Source organism: Anguilla rostrata, chromosome 10 (assembly GCF_018555375.3).
Source record: "Anguilla rostrata isolate EN2019 chromosome 10, ASM1855537v3, whole genome shotgun sequence".
Taxonomy (NCBI): Eukaryota; Metazoa; Chordata; class Actinopteri; order Anguilliformes; family Anguillidae; genus Anguilla; species Anguilla rostrata.
In genome coordinates, this window is record NC_057942.1 from 42,351,251 (window position 1) to 42,378,970 (window position 27,720).

The 27,720-nt window shown below is 46.1% G+C and overlaps 1 protein-coding gene across 8 annotated transcripts in view; it reads left to right on the top strand.

Moving 5' to 3' along the window:
* grid2 (glutamate receptor, ionotropic, delta 2) overlaps window positions 1-27,720 on the top strand; it is a 400,155-nt gene that overhangs the window by 244,562 nt on the left and 127,873 nt on the right. For all 8 annotated transcript variants that reach the window (XR_010323876.1, XR_010323877.1, XR_010323878.1 and 5 more), the window contains exons 5-6: window positions 23,417-23,470; window positions 25,969-26,142. Coding sequence is in view for 5 of the 8 variants with exons in the window: in XM_064297283.1 (XP_064153353.1) it covers window positions 23,417-23,470; window positions 25,969-26,142 (228 nt within the window). In the remaining 3 variants the exon portion in view is untranslated. The remainder of the gene's footprint in view (window positions 1-23,416; window positions 23,471-25,968; window positions 26,143-27,720) is intronic.

The following is a 27,720-nucleotide window of genomic DNA, read 5'->3' on the forward strand; positions in this document are numbered from 1 at the left end:
GTACATTATGAATACTGCGTATGTGAAATTTTAAGTTTCTCTATTCTATTCTAATATATATGCATATATCCCTTCAGCCCATTGAAAGCCAAGAAAGGAAGGCTATGATTAAAACAGGACGGTGAGGTGAGAAGTTCTTTATGTCTTTGAAGTGCTTAGTTCCTCAGAATAGACTTTTGAAAAGACGTTTTTTTAAGACTTTTTTTTTTTTAAAGAAGAAGAATTTAAGAGAACTATTACAATAAAAAAAATCTCTAAATAAGCAGTAAAATGTGGCCGTATGTACACTGACACCTCCTGTCCTCCTTTTACAGAGAATGTGCTGAAATTCGATTCAATGCTTCCATCGACACTTCGCCAAACGTTACACTTTTATATTTTCAAACGCGTGCTTGAATGGCGGCTGATTGTAGCAAAATGCTGTCTTTTATACCCCATAATGCACTTTTGTGTGCCTTAAAGGGTCACAAGCTTCCTCACAGTGGTTTTTACCTGTGTGGACCAATCACGCCTCTGGTTGAGTAAGAGCTTTTGTTCAAAGACCCACCGTAGACCCCCCCCCCCCCTTGTCTCACTTGTCCATCTGAATAGAAAAAAAACAATTCTTAGCTTTTTGATTCTAGGATAATTGGGGTTACATTAGAAGGTCACGTGACAAAAGAATGGTTCGGGGCATCGCTTTGTTTACGTGTTTAATCCTCCCTGAAGGTTCCGGAGTTCTCACATGAGCGCCTGAGTTTGCGAAGTGTCAGAAACGGGCGTCAGGTGTGACACTCGACTCGACTGCCCAGAGAGGTTCCACGGAGCGAGATGTCTGACAGTCACCAGACAGATGTTAAACAAAGCCGGGGTGGCGGGGGGGCAGAGGGGGAGAGGGGGGCGGCGAGCAGGAGAGAGATGGGGACACTGTCCTGAGAAGGCCTCCCTCTGAATTATGGGAGGTGAAAAGTATCTGTCAGCGTCAGGGACAGGTGTCCATCACCTCACGGGCAACTGAGTGACAGGTACACAGCTGTCAGGACGCTGTCAGGGTGCTGTTCACCAGGCAGGGTAACATCAGTTTTGGGGATGTAATCTTGTGCCACTGTGAGACAAACCAGATATTGATAGACCTCATAGTCGAGAAAATAAATCTGATGTAGCGTATGATAAATCAAAAGGACGTTCAAGAGAGAAAAGAATGAAGACAGTTATAGATGTAATCATGTGTACTAGGTACAAAACGGAAGTCCTCCTTGATGAATCTTATTTTTGAGGAAAAAAAACTATGATTTATAAAATGAAATCCAAAACGGCGTAGAATGTATAATAATGCAGATTTTGGGTGTGCTTGTGTCTTCTAAAAATCACACAGCCTCTTTGATAAACCTTATATATCTACTTATATGTAACCTTGTATAGCTGTATCGTTGAGAATCTAGCAGCTTTGTTTCAGAGCTGATCCAGTAACTGGCATGTCAGTGCTGTTTCGGTATCTGGCATGTCATCGAGAATCTTGCTGCTTCTTATTAGAGCTGATCTCCTAACTGGAATGTCATTGAGAATCTTGCAGCTTTGTTTCAGAGCTGATCCAGTATCTGGCACGTCATTGAGAATATTGCAGCCACTTATTAGAGCTGATCCCATAACTGGAATGTCGCTGAGAATATTGCAGCCTCTTATTAATGCCGATCCCGTGACTGGTTCGCAGTCAGCTCACACACGCAGTAAATATGTGCCCTGTGGGTGTCGGGGCAATCTGGCTGCGGTTTCCCACCCCAGGGTCTTCTGTCTGTCTGACGTGGAGAGGTACTGTGTGACAGAGCCACCCGACGGTCGCTTCGGCTCAAGGTGAGCGCGTGCGACGGATGACGGATGGCGCCTCTCTCCTCTCACGCCGCCCGCCTAATCTCTCCCGGCGCAGTCAGGACTCAGACAGCGCCTTCTGCATGTCGGAGTTTGAACTGCAGACGGACCGGGCTACCTTCACCAGTGACGGTGCGTCTCAAGTGGGAGAGTTCGGATGGGACAGCCGGCCCTGCAGGGGGCAGCCTCTCGAGTCGGGCATCTTACGCCATTATGACCAAAGGTATCTGGACACCGCTTGGTCTGGGGCTGTTGAGAGGAGAGTGAACAAAAAGGAGTTTGTCCAAATGCACACAAACAAACCGATGTACTGTTTCTTTCCCTCAAACCTTAAATACTTTCTCAAAAAATAGAAGAAAAAAAAGAAAGGAAAAACTCAACCTGCACAGGAAGGACGCCAGGAAGACAGATGTTCACTACCTGGAGGATGCCCCGGTTCGTTACGGGGTCGTGGTTCTACATCGCCAGGCGACCCGTGGTGACAGTGATGAAGTCAGCGTGGCGCACTGTACCTCTCTCTCTCTTCGCTGATTGACACTTCCAAAACTTTTCTGCTGCTCAGACACATTCTGGCCGCCGTGGCAGGAAGTAAAGGAGCCTTTGAAAATGCATTATTCAAATGACCTGGCTCTGCTGGGCTGATGGTTTTCTTGGAATTCATTGTGTGATTTTCTTCTCTTTTTTTTCCCCCCTTTCAAACTCAACATCATTACCAGTCCGCTGTCGTATGGCCAACGTGTGGTAGGGAAGGGTAAAAGGGTGTAATAGCACCGTATGAGTTATTTTGGGCTTGCGTATAATGGAAGCTGAGGCACCATGGATGACAAATTAATTACACATACAGATTCAACGCAACATTTAAAACACACTTTTAACATTTATAAAAGTACTTAGTGCTTAATTCCTCAACAAAATGTTAATGCTAATGCCAAAACATTTGTGGCCGCTTAATAACTGAAGGCTTAAGCTTGTAAAGAATTCTTTGCTTCATGCAACAGTGATTCTGAATTCTGTTTAGTTTGTTTGCTTGTAGCCTACGTGTTAATCAAATAGTCATATATGGCTTCTGTGGTCTTCTGTAGTTTAAGACCACAGAAGACACATTTGCAGTAAAGACTGTTGTTGAGTCATTTGGTTTTTAACTCCAGTGGGCAGTGTCTAAATTTAGGATAACGACACGTTTGCTGATTATAGGAAATCAACTGATTAGGCTACATGGATAGTAATTTAAAATCCATCGTGCTGAAACAAAGACAGGGAGCCCTCACAGTCCTGTTGCTTCTCAGATTTCCCCTGTTTGCGTCATGTCTTCCCCCAAATTTGAGGGCGTGTCCCGCGTGTTCCCTCCGGAAAGGCTGGCAGGGTGATCTGTCACCCGCCCTGCGACGGAGGCGTCCGTCCATCTGTTGATCTGCGAGCTCCCGGCCGACTAGAGGGATTGTTTACTGGGCTTTCCGGGTAATTAGGAGCCTCTTCTCCCGTAGAAAACCCCACATTACAGGGCCAATTAGACTGCGTCGTGCTTTTCTCCATTTTACCCTGTTCATTCCGGCCTGTTATTTATTTGATTGTATTCATTTATTTTTTGTAGTCTTCAAAAAAGGGCTCTTTCACACAGACGCATTAGCTCCTGCATCACGCTCCATCATGAAGTGTTTCCGAGGTGCTGGAACGATGGGAGCGTAAAATTCACTTTTAAATAAATTGGAAAACCAGCGCGGGGGGGCTGGGGGGGCAGCTTTTAGATTTGAGTGGAGAGAAGGATGAGGAATAAAATTCCTCGTTCCCTGGTATTATTCGTTTTCTTCTTCTTCTTCTCCCGTGTCTTTTTCTAATTCGCGCTCTTCACCTTAATGGAACGCGTGCTCGTCAGACGTATCGGATGCGAAATTGAAATTGTCTGCGGCGGGTCGGGGGATGAGGATAAGCGCTCTCCGGTTGGCGCATTAATTCCCCGCAGCCTGCTCGGGTGGCCGCGCGGACCGAAAACGCAGCCGCTCGCCGTACGTCATTCGGCCAGACCGCGGTCTCCAAGGCTGCGTTTGTCTTCACGCGTTTTTATTTCGCGTCCGTTAAGATTAAAGACGTCGTGTAGAGAACGCGTGCCGAGTTTAGTCTTTTAATTCAAGGAAGCATGTCCGTCTGCTCATTTCCCCCCTGCTGTTTATCCCCACGGAATACAGATCACAGAACAATCCTTATAAATTCCAGACAAGGCGTGTTTTAAGTGAAGGAGCTGGTTCCTCGTATGTCACGGCAGTGCTTTCCCACACACACACGCACGCACACACACACGCACGCACACACACACGCACACACGCACACGCGCACACACACACACGCACACACGCACACACGCACAATCCTTTTCAAAGTGATGCTGTGGCTACTGCACAGTGACATACATGGATTAATCTCTGACTTCTCATTGCATTGTTCCTCCAAGTGATGTCTGAGCTGTAATATAAAATTCCATTGATGGTGGATCTTTTAGTTTTCCTTTACGCTAATTTATTTCCATGAAGGAAAAGAGAACCTGTGTGATGTGTATGGGATATTAGTTCCTCCTAATTGGAAAACCGTTTGGCGGTATGGCTCTGTTCTGGAAGCCCTCCCTCCCATACACACAAGCATGGAAAAGGCAGGGAAGCCGTGCGCTCTGAAGCCATGTGCTCTAAAGCCATGTGCTCTGAAGCCATGCGCTCTGAAGCCATGCGCTCTAAAGCCATGCGCTCTGAAGCCATGCGCTCTGAAGCTGTGCGCTCTGAAGCCATGCGCTCTGAAGCCGTATGCTCTGAAGCCATGCGCTCTGAAGCCATGCGCTCTGAAGCCATGTGCTCTGAAGCCATGTGCTCTGAAGCCATGCGCTCTGAAGCCATGCGCTCTGAAGCCATGCGCTCTGAAGCCATGCGCTCTGAAGCCGTGTGCTCTGAAGCCATGCGCTCTGAAGCCATGCGCTCTGAAGCCATGTGCTCTGAAGCCATGTGCTCTGAAGCCGTATGCTCTGAAGCCATGTGCTCTGAAGCCATGTGCTCTGAAGCCATGTGCTCTGAAGCCGTATGCTCTGAAGCCATGCGCTCTGAAGCTGTATGCTCTGAAGCCATGCGCTCTGAAGCCGTGCGCTCTGAAGCCATGCGCTCTGAAGCCATGCGCTCTGAAGCCATGCGCTCTGAAGCCATGTGCTTGCGTATTCGCACGCAGATGCTTTCAGCGACGCTGCCGCTAGAGGGTTTCTGGTGGAGCTTCACGGGCTGGCGCTTCTGTGCAGGCTCAGCTGCGTAAGCCCCCTGCTAGTTTGGGGTTTTTTTTTTTTCCCTGCAGCTGAAACTAACATACGGACGTAGATGTTGGCTCTCCGTCGCACTAGAAGCCACCCACCGCTGCGTACGCTAGACTGGGGGAATGAGACAAGCTTAATGCTGAGTTGTGTTTTTTTCTCAGTTGTATTTCCTGGGCTGGCTCAGTAAGCAGGCCTGTTATTTAGGAGACATCATGATGGCAGAGTCGCTGTTGCTTTAGTTATTAAAATATTTTTTTTAAAAAAAAAAAAAGAAGCTTTTAAACTAATTGAGCCCCTTGTGCAGAACAGAGTCCGGTTTGACAAATGTACGCTTGGGAAAGCGGTGTACAAATGTCACCTGGCTTGTACAGGGAATATGGAAGGAGTCTGTTGCATATCTTTGCCGGCAGGCATATGACCTTTCATCCTGCTTCCGCCGAATGGCTGAAGTTAAGCAAGTGTGGGCGCGGTTTGTACTTGGATGGGACACCACCTGGGAAAGCTGAGTTGTGGCTGAAATTGGTGTTGGTGGACCACTAGGGGGCGGCCTTCCCTCTGGTCAAATAATCTCCTATGGCCTAGTGCAGTGATGGGGAAACTGTGCTGTAGTAGATGCTGTTTTTCAGATTAGATGTTAAACCGGTCATTGTGGTCATTAAAAGATCCCATGACATGTAAAGAGTAGGTGTCCTGGTTAAATTCCCAACCTGGCTCTCTCTCTACCTGCCACCTAATCATCCCCCAGTTTAATTGGCTAAAAAAAGAATTCTCTTTCTTCTCCCTTCACGTCAGCTGGTGAGCATTCTGGCACAAAATGGCCGCCATGCATCACACAGGTGGGTGCGACACATTAGTGGCAGTTGAGGCGAGTTCCTCCCTCATTACTGTGAAGTGCTTTGAGTGTGAGGAAAATCGCTGAATAAATTCAAGGCTGTGTTCTGTGGTACACGGTACAAAGACTGAGACACTTGGGGGTTTATTCATAGGCATTGATGGTAACAGCTCTGGCTCTTGCAAAATCTCAGTGGCAATGACATTTAGTGATTTCCGAAGGTAGCGGTCAAATGCTCAAGATAATGGCATCAGCTTATCATTGCCTTGTTCCACTCACGAAACGAGTGAACTGGTACTGAAACACAATGGCAGCATTGCATGTAAATCAATGCAAATATGAGACATTAGCTGTCATGAGCATCGCTTACCATTAAAATCGAACTGTTATGACTGGAGGACATCTGGTAAAGTAATTATTACCTGAGCGCATTCATAATTTAAATGAACAGTTTGAAATTCTATTATCAGGGTCCTCTGAAGGCTTTTTTTTGGTTGTTTATCTGTGTTATCAGTGATAGACAACTGTGCTAAATTAATTTGGTTTAAGATTATTGACAGGCCGCATTTCGATGCATTGCCACATTTAAACAGTCAACGAAACTGTGAGAAAAGAGACAAAAAAACCATTAAATATTGGCTCATAAACCTTTACACGAAGTTGCCATAAACATGGGTCGTCACACCATTTGTAATTTTGTAAATTTTTCTTCCTTTTCTATTTTTATTGTTCCAATAACATGGCATGTATAAAATGCGTTTGTGGAATACCGTGCAGGTGGTCTGCATGTGCTTCTAACTGCAGCCGTAGGCCGGCAGTCCTCTGCGATTAGGACTGCGAGAGAGCTTTTCAATTCTCCGCCGCTCTCCCAACTGACCTGCCGAACAGTGAGGTCATTTCGCCCGTAACGAGTTCACAAACAGTGGAGAATCAGAACCAACTGTCGGCTCAATAAATTGCCATGACAACGGCGCGTGTCGAGGAAGAGTGCCGTGGTGTGCCTTACGGGAATTCCGAAGCTCTCACAAAAATAGGACGTGGGAACCATGTTTCTACACTCTTGGCAGCAATTACTATAACGACCTAACTCGCATATTGGTGAGGTTAAAACTCACTTAACCTGTACATAAGATGGCCGCTGTTGGTGTTGACCTTAGAGAGTAAGAAACAATGTAACCACGATATGAGTCCGTGTTGTACATCCACGTCTTATGAATAGGTCAAGTGATTTTTCACCTTACTAATATGCAAGTTAGACAGTTGTACTAATTGCTGCCAAGAGTGAGGAACATATACTTCCCACGTCCTATTTATAAATGCTTCGGAATTCACATAAAGTCATAAATTGATTTTAGCGTATATTATCTACAATATGATCAAATAAAATAACTCATGTTCAAGTGGAAATAGTTTATCCAATGGTGGGTGGTGTTAGTGAAAACAATGATAGTGATTTCCCCTAATACCACACAGCACCGCGCTTGCTATACACAGTAAAATGCTTGGTGTTTAATCAACTCTTGCAGAGTACATGTGGTCCCATATCTACTCTGATAGAGCTGCATTAACACTGGTCATTTTACTGCGTGATTTTCAAGGAGCAGATGGTTTGATTCAATTAGAAAAAATTAAAATAAAAATCTGACAAGAGAATTCCAGCCCGTTTGACCCCTTGGGCTACGGTGAAAATGTACTGCTCCAAAAAATACTTTTTAATAAATAAAACTTTTGCACCCCTCACTGTAGCAACAATACCAGGCTGATGTGGTACAATAGGGTCTGAGATACCTGCTTATTATGGATTAATAAAGGGCTCATTGTACCACACTTAATAAGTATGCGGACACTGTAATTATCTGTGAAGACCTGCCAAGTAAAAAGTATTCTGGTTTTGCAACATAGTTGAAGTTCACATTCGGTTTGGTTTTGATTTTCAACTACATTTTGTTTTTGCCATTTTTATTTTTTTTGGGGCATTTTTTCCTGTAAGTAAGCCCCTGATGAATGGTGGCCCAGACATGGGGTGCCTTGATAAGGATACAGAGTGTGGATGACTTCTCTAGTCCTCTCCCGCTGCAGATGGCTGTTATACATGCGGAAGAGAGGCGCTACAACGGGGTCAAGCAGCCGGGTTCGAACCGATAGCGTTACCATGGCGTTATCATAACTGTCACCTCCAAGGCCAGGACCAAAACACCATAAAGCCAGATCGGGGCGGTTTAAACCGGAATGGAGGCACAGCACCGACCCAAACGGCAGTCCAGAGAAACAGCTGGGGAGAGGCGGAGATGAGGAAAACATTAGTGCTGGAAAAGAGAGCTGAGATTTCCCTGGAGAAGGTCGCTCAGAGCAGAGGAAACCCCCCCCCCCCCCCCCCGTACACAAGAGTTACCAGAGTTACAGCATTTAAAAAAATAATAAAAAAAGAAGGCTAACAGCGGAGAGAGGCGAGGCTGGTAAAAACAGCTCCGGTGATCGTGCGCATTACCGTCGGGAAAGCGTGGAGAGTTACCGCTCGGAGAAGAGAGACAGAGAGGGTCTCCCGTGTAACGTGTAACGGTAGCTGAGCGCGCTGAAACCGCGACGGGATACAGGCGTGTTGTCACGTGGCGAGCGAGCGAGCAAACTTCAGGACACTTCAGTCTTAATAAAGAGAAGTGTTGAGGAAAGGGGGGGGGCGTTCGCCGCGGGGGACGAGGGCTCTGTCGTTAACACGCTAATTAAACGCGGCGGCAACGTTGGCGGCGTGTTCCCGCCACGACGGGAGGACGACTGCGCCGTCAGTTCGGTGGTCCGGTGACAGACAGAAAAGAATGAGCTGGTGAAGGCAGGAGCCAGGGAAGAGGGGGGGGTGGACGGAGGGGGTTGCTTTAACCCGACGGAGGGTCACACGCCACAAAAGTTCGCTCCCCGCTGAAACCGATTCTCGGAGTCCTCCGCAGGCAATTTCGCTGCAGAGGGGAAGTGACACGCTGGAACAAAGGTTAACGTCTCTGATGCTCCGGAGTATTGCTTCAGTATGGGCAGGGCGGGGCCCCAGTGGACAGCGCGGGACTGGCCCAACACCATTACAGTCTTTTAAAGCGCATGGCCGTGCTTTATTTAACCTGCGCTGGCGACAGGAGAGACAAAAAAATCTGGACTCCAGAGAAATAGTGAATTTCTTCACAGGGATTAAGATGGAGAAATATCTTTTAAAAGATGAAACGGCTGCTGGTATTTATCCTTAAACCTGTTAACTACGAAATACGACTGCCTCTCTACTCGACTCGTTTTTTTAAATATTGTGTGATCTGTTGCTGATATTATAAATTACCGTTCAACATTATGAACTATATCCATTTTATTTGAATCGTGCGTGCAGTATGTCGACGCATTTCAATAGCTAAGTATTACAGAGTGAATAGCCTCCTCTAACATTATTCTAATGGCCGTTAGTGACATCTTACTTACCCACAACCCAATTTAAATTTACACGTAATCAAATTTACAGTGTAAAGAATAATTTATGCTGCAACGTTTTATCTGCCGAATTAGTCTGCGATCACAGTTCTCCGGTTCACACCGCCCAACCGGAGGCAGAGTTTCATTCGATACGGATCAAAAAGAGCGAAGGAATAATTCGCTCGTGCAACATCGCCGCTGACAGCTGTTCGTCTCTCCCGGTGCGGCAGAGGTGACTTAAAGACGAGTGCTCGTGACAACCCCGCGATTTCAGTCCCTTCCCTGTGCGTTTGGCCTTTATTTTTTAAAAATTTATTTTCCCCCCTCCCGCGGGAAAAAAAAAGAGCGAGCTTCTTCAACCGCGTTGCGCCTTTAAAAAAATAAAAAAAAACCGTGCGGTGGATCGATACTCTTGATTGTCAGGATGGATCCGGACCAGATTTAGCCTGGCTTGTCCTTGAGGCTCTGACTGGGTTTATGGGCCTCAGTAAATCAGCCACGTATGAACTGCTATGGGCAGCTCTGGCACAATTAAGCACATGGTAATTAGGCAATTTAGGGCAATTAAGAGTTAGGGAGGAAGGCACATAAATCCCCTCTCCCTTGAAGAGCACTGTCGCCCCAGTCACGCAGTGTCTTCAGGCCTCCTCCGCGGGGTCTTTAAACGGGGGACGGGGCGGTCCCTGTCGAATTTGGCTCTGGTGCCTGTGTGAGCTGTCCTCGGCTGCACCCGGCCCGACGCTGAGGAGAGCTTTCAGGGAGCCAGGGAGCTGACGGTCGGGAAAGGACGCCGTGGCACTGCACGCGCGTGTGTGTGCGTGTGTGTGTGTGTGTGTGTGTGGGTTTGTGTGTGTGTGTGGGTTTGTGTGTGTGTGTGTGTGTGTGCGTGTGTGTGGGTTTATGTGTGTGTGTGTGTGTGTGTGCGTGTGTGCGTGTGTGTGTTGGTGGGTGTGTGAGCATGGGTGTATGTGTGTGTGTGTGCGAGTGTGTTTGTGTCTGTGTGGGTGTGTATGTGTATGTGTGGGTTTGTGTGGATGTGCGTGTGGGTTTGTGTGGATGTGCGTGTGGGTGTGTGTGTTTGCTGGTGTATGTGTGTGTGTGTGCATATGTGTTTGTGGGTGTGTTTTTGGGTGTGTGTGTGTGTGTTTGTGGTGTGTTTGTGGGTTTGTGGTGTGTGTGTATGTGTGGTGTGTGTGCGTGTGTGTTTACATGTATGTGTTTGTCTGTGTGTGTTTATGAGTTTGTGGTGTATGTTTGCTTGCATGTGTGTGTGTGTGTTGAGAGAAGAGTTAAAATAGCAAAAATAACACTCATCACTGGCTTTGGGCATTATGGGAATAACACTAGCCAGGGTTATGATTTAGAATATCGGTTATGATGCTAGAGTCACATGTGCATAAGAGAGGGCCTGTTTCATTGGGTGTGGAGAGCAGCGCAATTTTCCCTCCAAATGAATGGCTTAATGATCATATTCCTGTCAACAGCGTATTCATTATTAAAGAGGGGGAATTTGGCATTTTTTCTCTCTTTAGACAGATATGATGATGGTACCCTGCAGTATAATTCCATTTCTTTCATTCCAGCGCTGGATTCTAATTGGGCAAAAAAATAAAATAAATAAAGAAATAACGGTGTGCCACAGAGACAGTAAAGGTAGAGAAGGAGCGCTTTTTTTTTTTGTTGCACTCAATCAGTTTTTATTTAATCTCTCTGTCCTCGGTTGGTGAAGCCTCAGGGACTTTACGTCAGCCCCTGAGTTAGAAGTTTCTGTCACTATCAGACGTTAGGCGAGTTACCTGTAAATTACGGAGAACTCGATGTCTCTGTCCGTTCAGAGGCTTCTACAGCCTTGAGAAAAACAGAACAAGCCTTGTTGCCGCATCTGGAGTTATTTTTTTCCCCCTATATTCAACCGAAAGAAAAGGATTTCTAAAAATGTTAGTTAATGTCTATAACTTCAATTCTTCATGAACCAGAACCAAAATGGTGTATTCCATGAATCAGAGCCAAAATGGCGTATTCCGTAAATCAGAGCCAAAATGGCGCATTCCTGTTAGTTTATGATAACACCGGGCTGTCTCTTACCCTGAATTTGGAAATAGCTTGAAGGCTGCAAAGCCAGACATTACTACCCTGATCTTAAATTCTGATATTTTGATGTCAAGCTGGGACAGACTCAGGCTCATCTGTACAGTGACTATATCAGCATGACTGGTGCAAAACTTCAAAAAACATTGATGTGATGTGCGAATGTACAACTTGGCAACCTGTTTACAGATTTGGTACAGGCATGACCAGTCAAGTGATATTGAAAGGTATCTAATTTCTCTGGAACAACAGCAAAAAAAAGAACTCCTTCCTGTAAAACATTTGAAAGGCAGATAGATAGTCATTATAGCAGAAACATCTGCTCCTGGTTATTTGATTAGAAAGCACTCAAAGCTTGCTGGAATTTAAACAGCTTGGGTGCCAAATACGGTTCATAAGGCCGCAGTGTATTCTGAAACCACGGGAAACACGACATTAAAAAAAAATTATATTGCCGGAGAAATGGTTTTTGATAGAAATCGGCGTCAAAGTCAGCGCAGATCTGTCGCAGAACAGCAAGCTGATCGTTCAAAACGGATCATTTCAAAGAATGTTTGGTCATTTGAATTTTTCTGGATATACAGTTTATCGTGTTTATCAATCCATAAATGTGTAGCACCGACTGGCAGATGTAATAGACATATGTATTATAAACAAAGAAAGTCATTCAGTTGGCTTGAGTTTGAATTATTTAGTGTCACTTAACTGGAATTGCCCCACACGCACAGCACAGTTTTTTTCATGCCTGTCTGTCTGTCTGTCTGACTGTCTGTCTGTCTGTCTGTCTGCATGCCTGTTTGTCTGTGTGTCTGTTTTATAGAGAATGTAACTGTTTCATTATGTTCTTCTTTGTCAGAGGTTGAAACCTCTTTTTACCATTCTTCAGAATGTGTTTTTTCTTAAACTGTTTTTATTTTTGGTGCGCAGTACTCCTTTGCAAGAAAGCATGCTTGCAAACTTTCTCCTTGGGTAGGCAAATTTTGAAGAGCCGCAAAGATTGTGTGACACAGAGGTCAGAGCGTGATGTTGTTGCTGGGTTTTATTTAGAGTAAAACGGTAGTTTATTTATTATGAGCTGACGCATCAGCTGGAGATGTTTGAAGTCCTGTGAGGTACCGGGGGTGCCGTGTTAACTAACTGTGGGAGTATTGCCAATGGGGTGCTGAAGGATGTGGGTAATTAAAATGGAATGTTAGAGATAATTTACTTTAATGATTCTTTAAAAAATTGATTTCATTTCTTTTTCTGCATTTGGTTCTTTTGCATATTTTAAGTGCGTATTATTGGGCATTTAAATCAGGTGTTTATGAGTGGTTTACATGAGGGCTACTCAGTAAAGTATTTTATATGGATACACACAATTTGCCTCTTAACTAGCTGGGCAGTTAGGTAGCAAACTAGTCAATGGCCGTGCTAACGGTTACATAGTGTGATATTTATGCCCTGTTCTACCATATCTACCATAACTTAAGTATTCAATGCGTTGCTCAGCAAAGTGTACCGAAGATCTGTCAGGCACTAACTCAACCATTACTGGTTTTTATTGGCGGTATGGAAAATGTCACTCAGCACTCACTATCTTTACTGTGATTCATGACTCACTTAAAATAATCATTCAAAAAAATGAACCGCGCACGTGTGTGTTTGTGCGTGTGTGTGCACGTGCGTGTCTGTTTGTGTGTGTGTGCGCCTGTGTCTATATGTATGTATGTGTGTGTGTGTGTGCACATATGTGTGCGTGTGTGTGTGTGTGTGTGTGTGTGTGTGTGTGTGCGTGTGCACGTGTGTGTGTGTGTGTGTGCCTGTGTGTGCACGTGCGTGTGCACGTATGTGTGTGTGTGTGTGTGTGTGTGTGTGTGTGCGTGTGCATGTGTGTGTGCACGTACGTGCGTGTGTGTGGGCCGCGATGACAGTGTAACACATGGCCCGTGGCGCCCGGCTCTGCCAGCGGCGTGTGACTGAGTGTGTGTCTGACCCCCGTGTGTGTTGTGTCACCGAGCAGCGGGGGACCCGCGTGTGACGGCCTCCCCCCTGACGGGCGCGCGGAGCGGCGGATGAATTATACATGGCGGAGTCAGGTGGCTGACATTAACAGGAAATGGCAAATGTGACACGTAGCGGTTACCGTGCATTAAGGAGCGCGCGCGCCAGAGCTAATGCTAGCTAAACGCGCGAACCCGGGACCGCGCTCCGCGGGACAGCGTCGCAGCGCTCTGCGAGCTCGCTCCTCAGCGCGGCGAGAAGCTGCTTTCGCTGGTCAGAAGAAACGCGGCGCCTGCGCTGATGACTGTGTCGTCACCACGCGGCCGATGAATCCCGGGTCAGGGCGATGAACTCGCTTCACGCTTAGGTTTGGTACGGCCGGGAGGAGAAAACAAAAAAGTGTTATTCAAACCAAGATTTGTGCGTTAACCGTTTTCCACTCGCGGTGTGAAACGCTGAATAATTACCGCACGCTGTCTGAGGCACAGCTGGAGTGTGCGGTACTCTGGCTACCTTTGCAGATGTTCATTATACGTGGTGAGTTTATAGTGTACACTTTCATATTGGGAATTTTTTTTGCCAGGAACGTGAGCCGGTTCCCATAGAAATAATTGCAAGGGCTTTATAAACCATATCTACCGTAATTTGTTTTGAAAGCTTCTTTCATAAGCATACGGGGGGGGAGGGGGTGAGGTAGGTGATGGAATGATGTCTTCTCGTCTCTTGCCAACATCAGCGCTGGCAAGAGTCACTGTGGATTTTTCTAATGTTAAGGTTTTGCAGTCTAAATTTGTTATTCTGCCAAAATACACGGACAAAGTCATCAGGATTTCTGTGCCAAAAAGTTCTGACTTTTCCTCAACTTCCTCAACTGAGAGAGGGAGAGAGAGAGATTGTAAAAACTGACCTTTCATTAAACAGAGAGAGAGAGAAAGAGAGTGAGAGAGAGAGAGAGATTGGAGATGGCACATTTAAATTAAATAAAAAAGCCAGCTTGTCAGTCTTCATAGTTTTCGCAGATTCATTAACTGCTGAACTGTGTCTTACCCCAGAGAGATTCGAGACAGTGATGTCCCGTCTCTCCTCTGGGCAGGGAGAGTCCCCTGGGTAACCTGCGTGTATTTGACGGGCCTCATTGTTCCTGTATCACAGGTAGGGCCTCTTAGTAAGTGAAGTATGAAGTGCGTGGTAAGAATCTATCAGTCTGAGGTCACTGCGCTGCGGCGGTGGCTGCCGCCTGAACGCTGTTCTCTGCAGGAGCCGTGGATGACAGCGAGTCTGTGGCTTTTTTTGGCGGTTAAGGGCTTTCCGGCGGCTGTTCCAGCCGCTCACACCTCGGACTGCGCTGGGCCTGGCGGTTTCACCGAGGCCTCGCGCGTCCGCCTTCGAGTGCAGGCCGGGACCTCGGCCTGGCGGCAGGGTAGGGCGCAGTTTTGATGACTTTTTTTTTTCGGCTGCCATCCGAGCCCCAGGATAAGGTTATTTATGAAGGCCCTCTCTCCTCCCGCTGATTAAATCTGCCAGGCAGATCTGGGCAGGTTTTTGGCTCCGTCCCGTCTGCCCGCTGTGCCCCGCTCGTGTGCGCGTTAGCCATTTTGGATTACGCCAGACTACTTTATACCGACTCGAGAAGGTCAGCTCTTTGTCTGACATGAAGTGTCCTTCAAGCGTGGCCCAACCTGCGGGCAAAACTACTCTGGACCTGAACGAGTTAGTCCTTCCCTGGTTTGTCCTCTTGCCATTCACAATTTCCAGATTTTGGTCATTTTTCCAGATTTTGGTTCTCCGGGTGTTGCCAGTGTCCCTTGCTTTGGGTCCAGGGTGCTAATGTGGGTTACTCCCCACCTGTCCCCTCCTGTAGGCGTGCTCAGGATTAATGGTATTCTCTCTGCATATAGCAGATCTGATGAGCCTGTCTATTCGATGGCACCTGTTAGTCACATTGTGCCTCATTCACAAAAACGTTTCTTAAATTATTCTTACTTTTGTTCTGCAAAATGTTCCTTCAAAAAACAAAACAAAATGGGATTCATGACACTTGTGCAGGCCTTTGTTTTTGTGCATATCCCAGGTGTACGAGATGATGAATGCGGGCTGTTTGTAAATTGTATGCTCAATCCTGTTCATGTGATTAGCATAAGGAAGCAGCCATGAGCAAATACAGATTAGGAAAAAAAAAAAAAAAGAAGAAAAAGATGAATGCCGAAATGGTCTTGGCAGCGTTCTTACACTCAGTTTACGATCAAAGTCATCGTCCCCGAGTACTTTATGAAGCATCGCTTATTGAATCAGTTTTCCCTGCGAGGCTGCGCGCAGTTCGTTTGCTCCCGATAACAGCGTCTCGACCAGGCTGTTCAGGGACCCGTCTCGGCTCCTCGAACCCGGTGCACATTCGTTTCGTCCTGGCGTTCGCCGCCCCCCCCCCCTTCACCCCGCCGCGGCTGTTCGGCGGGATGGCGGGTCTTCCGCATCGTCCCGCTCTCGACACGCCGCCCCGCTCTTTATTACCCGGGCCAGCAGGTGTCCTTCTGTAACGGAGGAGGCCTCCGTTCAGTCAACAATCGTCCTTAACTTTACACCTGCGCTTAGACACCGCTGCGTTTTCCTTCACGAAGCTCGGTCTTCTCACGCGTTCGTTTCAGTGATCGCTGTCAGGTTTGGCGTACTGTGCATGCTGCGTTAGAGGGTGCTATGTCACCCTTTATGAAGCATGACATTACATGCCTATGTATGGCTTATGAAGCCGGTATGTCATGTTTATGAAGGCGTCACATATTGTGTACGCTTGGTTTGGAGTGTGACCATCACTTATTGTTAAACCATGTTAAGTACATATGTTGACTGAATCTTAGCAGTGGTGTTCTAGCTGAGCTTATTATTTGACTGAACGTGAGGTTGAGCTGTCTTGCGCCTCTGGATAGCGGTGTGGAAAGAACGGAGTGCTATTTTTATATGCATCTGCATGTTTACTGTCATTCAATTGATGTGCGACAAACGGATGTATGTGGACACGTGCAAGGAGGCACACATGCGTGTTAGACTCATTATGGGTTGCTAGGCAGCGGCTATTCAATCATTATTGTACAGTCCTTTCCAGGGTATAGGACCAGTTGCACATGAACAGGTGAATAGACAGTTACTGTGGTGTGGCGCAGTGGCAAACTCAGCCTCAGTAAACAAGGTTGCATACCCCAGTGAAGCAAGGCTTCCCTTTGTCCTGCATAATTAAAAAATAAAAAATCCTTGAGGCCATCGAGCACAAGTGTTCTGACCGAATCCTTCGCTCTAATGAAGATTTATGTTATCTCCCATGGCCTGGTGCCCGAAATGAGAAAGATATGAAATCATAACCATCATTATTTAAATGCACCTGTGTGAAGGATGTCGCTACACACTCATTATGCAATAGATAAAAATTTTATTTTATTTTTTTACATTTGAAATTTAATGTGTCTGTTCTTTTGTGATTCTTAGCAGTGGTTGACATGAATATTTGGGTTTGTGAGACTTTCTGAATCAGAAACAGAATTTAAAACTAGAACTTATAAAAAATAAACAAAAAGTAATAGAATTTCAGGTTGTGCAACATTGTAGTAAAGTTCAGCCCGAACATTGGCTTTTATTTGATTTTTAATTAAGCTGGAAATTGCGGTGTAATAGCCAACTTTCAATTTAGTGCACAGTGCTGGTCTGCTCCCTCTGTGTCGTTTGCTTTTGACTGATCCATTACCTCAGCTCATCAAATCTTCCCCGCCGGCAGGCATGTTGAGCCGAACGCCTATCCTGGGGCCAGCCTGCTGCTAATCTCGATGAAGAAGAAAGGATTCCCTTGCCTGCGACCGATTTTTAAAATGCAGTTAATTTATTTATTTGTTTGTTTGTAAAAAGCGTGAGGCGGGTTTGCAGTTGGCGGTATTTGGGGAGATGCGCTCAGGACGTGGTCGCGGCGCTTTCAATCTGCGAGCTATCGGAACTCACCGGAAGCTTCCTGTCAGTCAGGCGACAGCGCCGCCTGCCTCGCCCCTCCACAGGTCAGACTGCTGCCCAGCTCCAGCTGCCGGAGCTCATTGCTTTCCTCCTCGGCCTCGGGCGACGCGCGACGCTCAATCTCAACATCACAAAAGGGCCACAGGGTCCATTGTGAGCAGCACATTCCAGCGCTCGGTGGCCAGTTTGTCGTGTGTATTCCAGGGCTTTTCGGCTCCGGTTATTAACGCTCCGTTAACAACCTTGAACTCCGCTCACCTCTGGCTGGGTGAGCCAGCCTGGGGGTTCGGGTCTTGTAGTGGAAATGTGCCCTTTCTCTAATTATGCGGAAACAGCTGCCCTTGGCCCGGGCAAGGGGTGTGCAATTAGGGGAGGGAGCCCACACCGCGCGGGTGTCCTGGGCTGGTATGGCCCCCGTCTGCTACGAAGGTCCCAAGTGTCCCCCCCCCCCCCCCCCCATCTGTCCTGTGTGCGGTGGGCACGCTCTCTCTGGTGCCAGGGGCACCGCTGGGCATCGAGCGGGAAACGGGCGCGCGGATGACGTCGAGCGAACGGCGTCCGAGAGCGCGGCCGTACAGTCCACGGGCGCGCGGGATCCGGTCTGAGCCGGCTCGACGCTAGCGAGGCCGTCGTCAAGGCTGTTACCACCCCCCCCCCCCCACACACACACACACGCTGCCTATGCAGACGGTGATTGGAGGAGACGGAAGGACGGAGAGCGCAGGAAGACTTGTTCGTCTGCGTAATAACTGTCCCAGTCACACTCCTCCTCGACGTGATTGGACAGGACGGAGAGCGCAGGAAGGCTTGTTCGTCTGCGTAATAAGCGTCCCAGTCATACTCCTCCTCGACGTGATTGGACAGGACGTAGAGCGCAGGAAGACTTGTTCGTCTGCGTAATAACCGTCCCAGTCATACTCCTGCTCGACGCGGTGGTTTATGCCGCTTGTCTGCGGCGTAATTACTGAGTTTTATTGAGTCTTTGTAGAAGATTAAAACACTATTAGCACCCCCGCTGTCATGCTCCCCAGCTGTTGCTGTTGTTTATGACCCTGGTGTTTTATGACGAGCACTTTTAGTCACCTAGACAACCGCGCCTAATGAAATACAGTGAGACGATTGGTGGGAGGTGGGGGGGTGGGGGTGGGGGTTAGGGGGGTCGGAACATAGCCGCGAACGCTGGCCCTGAGTCACCGCGTGGTGGTGAACATGTGACCCAGGTTAAATGGGCTGAATTCAATCATAATTTGTCCGTAACTTTCGCTCAAAAGAGTTTTTTTGCTGTTGATTGAATCCGGGCCAATGAATCACAGAGTTTCTGAGAGGCAGGTGGGGGAGGAGATTATCATTACTGAGGAGATGAAAACGAACCTGACATTTCTGTGAGGACAGGTCTCATAATTCGAGCCATGGGGTGACGGGGGGGGGGGAGCGGGGGGGCGTGGGTTGTATAACGATAGATGAGCAGAAGCGAGAATGACAGGAAGAACACGTCTCAATTATTAGAACAGAACGGAGAGACTCGAAGCTGTGAAGCAGACCAGTGGAGATGGCGGGGTGATTCATAATTGTCCGCGGCGATATGGGCTGGCGCTGTGCTCCTGGAGTGGGTTCCTGTTCAGAAATATTTATTACGGCTGCTGACTTTGTGTTGCCGTCGGAAACCACCTCCATTTTGCATTTGCTAGCTATTAGCGTGAATCATAAAATGAAAAACCTACTGGTAAAAATATACCATCTGCTCCTCTGTGATCTAAGACAGGTGAGGGTATTGTTCCTGTTTCATGAGTCAGCGTGAATCATAAATGCGATTTATAGATTGCGGCGTGCGTCTTCATTTTGAATCGCAGTTTTAGGGACACCTGCACAGAGATGGTATTTTGAGATTATGGCATTACAGACTCAAATGTTACACACACTCAACAGAAGAAAAAAAAAATCTTAAATTGTGATTTCATTGATTGCTGTCACCTGCGCATTAATGCACCACGAATTATAAGACACCGTTAAGATGATGATTAGTAATAAGTTAATAAGTTAATTATGGCAATAAGTCAATTAAGTCATTATAAAGTAATTATGATTCAGCCACTTAATGAATTCGATTTTGCAGATGCAGGGATGCCGGTAGCTGCTTTCAGGAAGTACAGTCTGTGGAGAGAGTCTTGAAGGGGTTTAAATGAACATCGGTGAGGTGCTGAACGGTCTCTGAGGGTAGGCCTCTTCAGGGAGGGAGAAGGCCTTCTTGACACACCAGTGGGTTCTGGGAGAACTGGCAGTACATGCAGATATGGATAGCGATGTGCTCGTGAATGTCTCTCCACGGTCTCGTCCTCCCCTGCGCTGTTTTTCTAATAAACCTAACACACCTACAGCAGCCCAAGTCTGCTCTCCAGAATTATACACGTTGTGATATATTACTCATCGGGTTAGAAACACAGACCACTCTGTAATGTCAAAATATTGTAATGTCAATAATAATATGGCAGGGGTGGGGAAAAAAAAGTTTACATGCATAAATATTTATAGTGCTATAAAATATTCATGGTCTATTTTTACTCCTGAAAGCATACTCTCTTTTAATGAGTGCTCTGAGCTTTGCTGTACTGTGTAGAAACCCAGCATTATACACCGAGCATCAAAAGGATCATAAATGAGTGTTAATTAAAAAAAAATAAAAAATACATTTCACATGCCTGCCACTGATACTAGTATAATAATATCTAACTTTGTTATGGTGATCGGGGTTTGCGATCAAAAGCATTGATGAGTAGGTCATCTAGAGCAAAATCCAGGGCCTGAGGTCATGCTACAGACAAACTGTCCAGGGTGTATTCCTACCTCACACCCAGTGCATGCTGGGCTAGCCTCCAGCACCTCCCCCGACCCCAACCCTGACCAGGAATAACATATAATTGTACTGTGTTCATTCCTTTGTATATGTCCGTGCTTTGGCAATATAAGAAATATCTTGTCATGCCAATAAAGCATTTTGAATTTGATTTTGAATAAGCGGGTGTATATATATAACGGATGGATGGACAGTGTCACGCTCTGGTGATGCAACCTTTGCGCCTGGTTTCAGGTGCTATCCTTTTGAGATTGGGTTCTGCTCTGTCCCCCTTTGAGCCGGGACAAGCTCGGGCCTGTTGGCTGATATCTGTGACGGAGACGGCCTGTTTTATTTGTGTATTTATTTATTTTTTGTTTTTCTTTCTCGAAAATATACTGTATCTAATATGCCCCCTGTAGCCACCCCCCCCCCCCCCCCATAGTGGTGGGGGTTGGAATCCCATTTAATGTATTTCCCGAAAAATACATGTGAACACCCAACATGTGAAGTGTACACATGTGAACACAAAAAAAAATAAACGCACTTATAAGATGAGAGCGGAAAGTGGTAAGCTATACTATTAACGTCAACTCACATGTTTTTTTTTCACGTGAAAATTGTAGCTCACGTTTGAAAGTCAGTCACATGGAAAATGTGGTATTGCCACGTGAAGACGTGTTTTGTTTTCATATTTCATATTTGTAAATTGCAGTAGGCGTGCGAAAGAAGCCAATCAAATGTGAACATGTGTTGGTAAACAGGTAATAATGTTTTCACTTAATTGGGTGCGTGAGAAAATGGACAGAGTGTGTTTACATTAACTGACTTGTTTATGCCTGTTGGCATGTACCGAGCATCAGGCTAAATGTTGTGTATTACATAGTATGGTGTGTTAGGAATGTGCTTAACGGAACAGTCCAGCGTGACTGTCACTACGTGTGCTGGCTTGAAACTATCAAGCTATTTAACACTCAACACAAAAATAGATTTGTCCTGAACGTAAGTGAGAGTATAAAAAATTTTAAAAAACTTTGCTCAGTGGGGTGGTATCTTACCGAAGCACTGTTAACAGAAACTATCACTTTTATTGCGCTGTTTGAGACTTGACTGCAGAGAAATGAATAAAAGACCAGAGAATAAATGAACAGCCCAAGTGAACATTACATTTATCTAACTGAAGCGTTGCCAGCTTGGCAATTATTGGATTTTTAAAAAAAATTTTAAAAATTAATTCTACGCCTTCTCCGTGATTGTAATCACTTGATCTAGGAGAGGAAATTGAGCTGGGTTATTGTGATTGGTTCAGCTGCGGAAATCGATGCAGGCATGCGTCTTAGGCTGTGCGTTACGTATTTATGTGAATTAATAGTTTTTCAGAAAAACATGAAGAGTTAATTTGCGCCGGCATTGGCTCGCAGGGCAGCGGTACGACACTGTTTTCACTCCTCAGTCCTGACTTTGTTTGTGTGTCCATGTTTCACGTCCTCCACACTCGTCCATAGCAGCTTCGCTTTACTGTTTTGCACTTATGAACGCCTCTTAAATAGTCCATAATTGTATAATTGCTCATATGTCTGTGCTTATTGCCAAGCCATCACAGTGCCTGTTGGGACAGCTGGAGGACAAAATTCTGAAATTTGACACCCCAGATGGTCCCCCGCTCGATAATTTCGCCAAGCCCTGCTGATATTGTGAAGCCCTGTTCTCTCAAACTGACTTGGACGTTCCCAGCAAGAATCCCATTGTGCATTACAGCCCCAGGGTTGTCGACGCGCAACCGATTCACGACTAATGATGAATGCGTGCACTGTCTCTTATGAGTCCACCTGAGCCCAAGGTGTTGCTAATGTCATCTCGTTTCCATGCATCGATGAACGCCTTTGAGCCCAAGGTGTTGCTAATGTCATCTCGTTTTAATGCATCGGTGAACGCCTTTGAGCCCAAGGTGTTGCTAATGTCATCTCGTTTTGATGCATCGATGAACGCCTTTGAGCCCAAGGAGTTGCTAATGAGCATCAGACCACCGAAGGTCGAGTGAGGCCTTCACAGAAGGCCTTCACAGTCACACAATGGGAGCCCCTTCCATACGCACTCGATAACTCGGTTGTTCGATGCGAGTCTGAGATTCTGCTCCCGACACGAAACCGCCACATGATTGTTTCAGAGCAGTGAGCCAAAGTGTGGTGGGGGGGGGGGGGGTAAGAGGCGGCGGGAGAGAAGGAGAACCCCAGTAATTTAGGGTTTCACTGTACCTGTCGCTGCCGTAAACGGGCTTTTCTGCCAACTCCTTACAAAAGGAAACTCAACTGGTGGCGGGATGCTCAGTGGCGACGGAGGGCGCGCGATGAGCTCCCGTTCTTGGCAGAGCGCTGCGAGGTGCGATCTCCCTGATCAGTGTGGCTGTGAAGCTGTGCCAGGTTAGGGGCGGCTGGCTGCGAACACTTCCGAAGGCAGGGCGGCAGGCTCGCTAACGCTGCCAACGTGCCACATGGCGCGGAGATGTTTTCTCAATAGGTGGGACTCGGAGAATTTTGTTCCTCTGTTCTGTTGTTGTGTTTTTTTCCCAGGCTTAACGTCCTCATTATTCTCTCTGTCTAGTCACCGCTATACTTGCTGGTCAGTTATCAATGGTCAGTTGTATCATTATCAAACTGAAAGCATAAATACATATAGCGGTATATACGGTCTGCGTGTTTCCACAGCCGCGATTGTTACTTCAGATTTTTGCTCATGCGTGATTGGGGTGCGCTGTTGTTAACTGTACTTAAAAAAAAAAAAAAAAAAATCATGCTGCCCTGCGTTGCGTGAGCTGGAAATTCAAGTATGTGGCATTCATTAAGTGGGCTATTTTGCATTCCACAGGGCAGTCCCTTCGAGTTTTAAAATTGGGATAAAATCTTCCATTTCTGTCTCCGGTGCCTGACCTCCACGCCTCTGCCTGATTGTTGAGGCTTAAGTGGACCTTATTCCAGTGTTCAGTCAGAGGTCCACGCAGCACGGATAATCATTTTAGAAGGCAGTTTCAGCGGCCCCCGTCTCCCAGAAGTAACCTGTCCTTCAGAGGCAGTTTTCTCCCCAGTTCTGTGTCTAACTCCCTTCTCTTCTTCTGTCTCTCTCGCCACAGGTCGTGGAGACCAACCTGGTGGCCTTCGACTGCCACTGGATAATCATCAACGAGGTGAGTCTGGACCGGGCCCCTCATGGGTAAATGAGGCGAGAATGGTGGTGGGGGTGTGGGTGCGATGTCTTACTTCACAAATCGATCCATAATCAGCGTTTCGCGTTTAAATTATCCTCAGTGTTGCAGAGGAAGGCACAAGGGTTCCTAAGCATGTGGATGGAAAGTTGGGAAGCAGATTTGAAGTTGTTCCGCTTTGCATTTTAGGCTGCAAAATGCCGTCAGTTATATTTGATAATTTTAGCTGTGCGTACACGCCGGCATGTTGGGGAAGAGAGAGAGCACCCACCCCCCCCTCCACCCCACCCCCCCCCCCCACTCCCCTCTGTGGGGTAACTGAGGACAAACACCGACATGCTGCTTCAAATTACAGCTGGCAAGTGATATGGTGGTGGAAAATTCACGCAACTTCTAAAGAATTAAAATAAAAAAAACTGAGGTCTGTAGACAGTGAAGTGTTTCTCATCACACTGGTTCCCCTGGCTCATTCTGGGGGTGTGAAGGACTTGGGGCTTTCAGTGATTTCTCCTGCTGCTGCCTTGCGGAAACTAAACACATCATCGCCTTTACTCCACAGCACTGAGTGTGACGGATGCACATGCAGTGTGTGCGTGTGTTTGTGTGTGTGTGCGTGTGCGGGGGTGTTCGGTGTGTCTGTCTGCAGGCAGGGGGTGTGTGTGTGTGTGTATGTGTGTGCATGATACAAAATATACAAAACAGAGATTCTATACTATACCATACTTGAAAAAAGGCACAAATAAATTTGACATTATAACTACATTTTACATATTTGTCTTTGCTGGCTGTGGAGCTGATATATATTTATAAAAACAATGGTATTAATATTTTAGCTACTGCTAGTTCACAAATTAGCTACATACCATGCTTGTTTGCCAACAGCAATTAAAGCAAAGGTCCATTAAGTTCTTCCATTGGCTGACATTATCACATGTTCATAACCTCACGTGTTCCAAACACTGATGTCACCTACATCTACACCAGCGGTTGGCTGTTGTGAGGTAGTATTACCTGAAGTAGATAATGACGTTAAAGAAGTTTTGTTGATGTAACCGGCAGGGAAATTAAGATGGAACAGATGCAGAAGAAACTGAAACTAAACAAAGTTTTTGGCTGTTGTTTGGCTGTGTGGAGTTTTATCCAACTGATGTGTGTACAATCAAGTTTTGTAAATCTTTTGAGAGCCTGTGGCCGTTGTAATGCATTCTGTAGGAAACCCTAAAAAAAGTACCCTGCCACCATTATCACTATCGAGAATATGTATGGTTAAGCATTTAAACATATTTACTACAACAACAACAACAACAACAAAAAGAAGACCAAAAACTGCTCTATTTCTTTCCGGCTAAATGATATTTGGAAAAATGTTTCAATAAAACGAATATCTGCAACGGTTTTCGGTGAGCCGGGAGCAAACATTGACACACTGTAAATCCTTTGGCGGTTGTGTAATTGTGTGTGCTTGTTGTTATCAACCGGGCGAAGTATTTATCCAGTGTTTCCGAGTTTTAATAAACCACTTTGTCGGACATGATGTTTCCTTCTTGGCCACGTTCCCATGCATTTTGAGTCTGCTCTGCAAATTTAGTCAGTCGTGCCTCGCAAGAGATAGTCAAGAAAATGTATCTTTGCCTTTTTAAATGGAATATTCTATAAATGTACCATTGCGGAAATATAAACTGCTGTTTGCCTTTCCGTGCTGACAAACTCGCTATTTTCTAACATGAAGGCACGGCCCTTCTAAATATATTGTCTTGAATTGGATAGCAAGTATCTCAGCCAAACTTTCAAAGTCTGTGGCATTCTACCCACATTCTGATGTGTTGGGCAGAAAGAGAACACACAAATCGATGTTAAAGGAGGAAACGGCATCACCTCTGGTTCTTAAAATACAGCCCAGTATTTTTGCCTTCAGCAAAGGTGAAGCACAGACAGCCACACAGTGGGTTTAAAGTACGTGACGTAATCCAAAAATGAGTGTTGTAATCTTTCAAATTGGTGAATTTTAGTACCTGTGTTCACCAGGGACATCACATGCCTGATCCCATCAGATCAATTGGCCTTCATTTTTGAAAGACAAATGGATCAGACTTATGCTGAATCCATTAGTGATAGACAGACAGACAGACCGACAGATAGACAGATAGATAGACAGATTGATATAACCTTTGTTGCTCTAACTTCGTGCTCAGGATAGTAGTTGTCTATCCGGAATGTCATGAGCATCCAGCGTTCCTTTGATCCTTCTAAGTCCTGCCCCGAGCCGTAGCCCGCGCCAGGCTAACAGAACGCCTGTAGCTTTCCCCAGACTTCAATAGCTCCACATCAAAATTTGATGTTTCCGCGGCGTGTGTGTGTGTGTGAAGTGAAGATCTGTGTATCGCTGAACGTGGAGCCCTGGCTGACACGCATCGTCTTCACCCCCCCCCCATCGTCTCTCCCCCCACCCCCCCGCCCCCGCTCCTTCACTCCCTCTGCAGGAGATTTCGGACCAGGAGGTCCAGGAGGTGGTGATGAAGTCCATCGGTCGGCTGACCCTGATCCGGCAGATGTTCCCCGCGACGCAGAACAGCAGCCAGCGCTGCGTGCGGCACAACCACCGCATCAACACCTCGCTGTGCGACCCCAAAGACCCCAAAGCCCAAACGCTGGAGGTGGGGAGCCGTCTCATATCATTCATATTTCATATTGTCTCATAATTTGGTCAGATATCTTTGGTCAGAGAGCGCATGTTTGTTTAAACTCTTGGTTTCAGTAAGCAGTAGTTTCACAGTGATTAATGATTACCCTTTTTTTTTCTTTTTGACGAGCCTGTGATTTCTATAGTTTGTTTTTTAAATATTTATACATGAATTATATCTGAGCGCCATGGCAAGGCAACAATAAGTGACAAATGATAAAGCAATTTTGTGAAGATGACCGCATATTAATGTGAATGGGATGCATTATGGGAGGTTTCCTGACTTGTGGTGTAATTATTATTAGATAACAATGCTTATAATTCATCCGTTGACTTGAAGTCAATTTGAAGTTATTCTAGTGTATTAAAATAAGAGGTAATGATTCTGACAGTGCTAGGAAAAGATCTTTTTGTGCTGTGTGGCTGGGCATTCTCACTGACAGATCCTATTCTTACTGTAAATAAAGACAACATTTAACAATCGCATCACCGACAGATTACAATCATAGAGGGGTTATATATGACGTGTAAATACATAGGCTATTCATGTACATGTGTACATGGGGGGGGGGGGGGGTGGTGGCAGGGGGCTGTGGGGGGGATGAGGGGATGCGGGGGAGTTGCTTGCTAAGTGGTGGCAACTATAGCACCACCACCGACAACAGCCAATAGAATCTGACAACAGAATCACTTTGATCTCTTCCGTCTGATGCATCATACAGAGTCGTTTAGATTGTTTCTCTGTTTAGACTCACTGGTGTATGTAATGGGTATCGACCGAAGAGAAACCCACAGTTCAACAATGGGCTTGATGAGCGATAAATACTGTGCAGTTAATGGGACATTTTGCTAAATACATATTTATACACATTATCCTGCTATGTTTCCATAGACAAAATGTAACAACTTCTCGGGCATCTCTTTTCTGATTTATTGTGTTAATAAACGGAACACCACTGGCTGGAAAGAGCAGCAGACACTGAAGTACCGCTCGTACTGCAGCAGAAAACGCTACATATTTTACTTAAATCACTGAGATGCAATTACTAGAGATAAAAAAATTCCTTTTTCTTTTTCCCATTCACTTGCTTTCTCATTCAATCTACAGCACTCATAATGTAGTGAGTTATTCATTTGACCTTGGTTTAACCAGGTACAGTCACCTGAGGACTCAAGCTCTTTCACATGGGATTGTGTGGATCAGATGGAGGGCCGTGATTCTTTTTTTTTTGCCAAATGTGGACTGCCAGTTTTTGTGGGAATTTGACCCCGTACGCCAGGTCTAACACCTCTGTTCTTTTTGCTGATTGCCCATGCAGGGATCGTTAATGACCAGGGGCCAGGAGGCAGTCTCAAGCGTTTGATTATCCGGGCCTTTAGACCTAATTTCAAAAGTGATCTCCCAGCTCTGTCTGTGCGGGCATTCTGAGTTCAACGATCCTTTGGTTTAAAAAAAGGCATGCATGACTAACTATACGATTAGGTACTAATTGTGAGGTGTACATCAGTGGAAAGCAGTAAAATGCTGCTGTTATGGGTAAGTGTGCGGAAA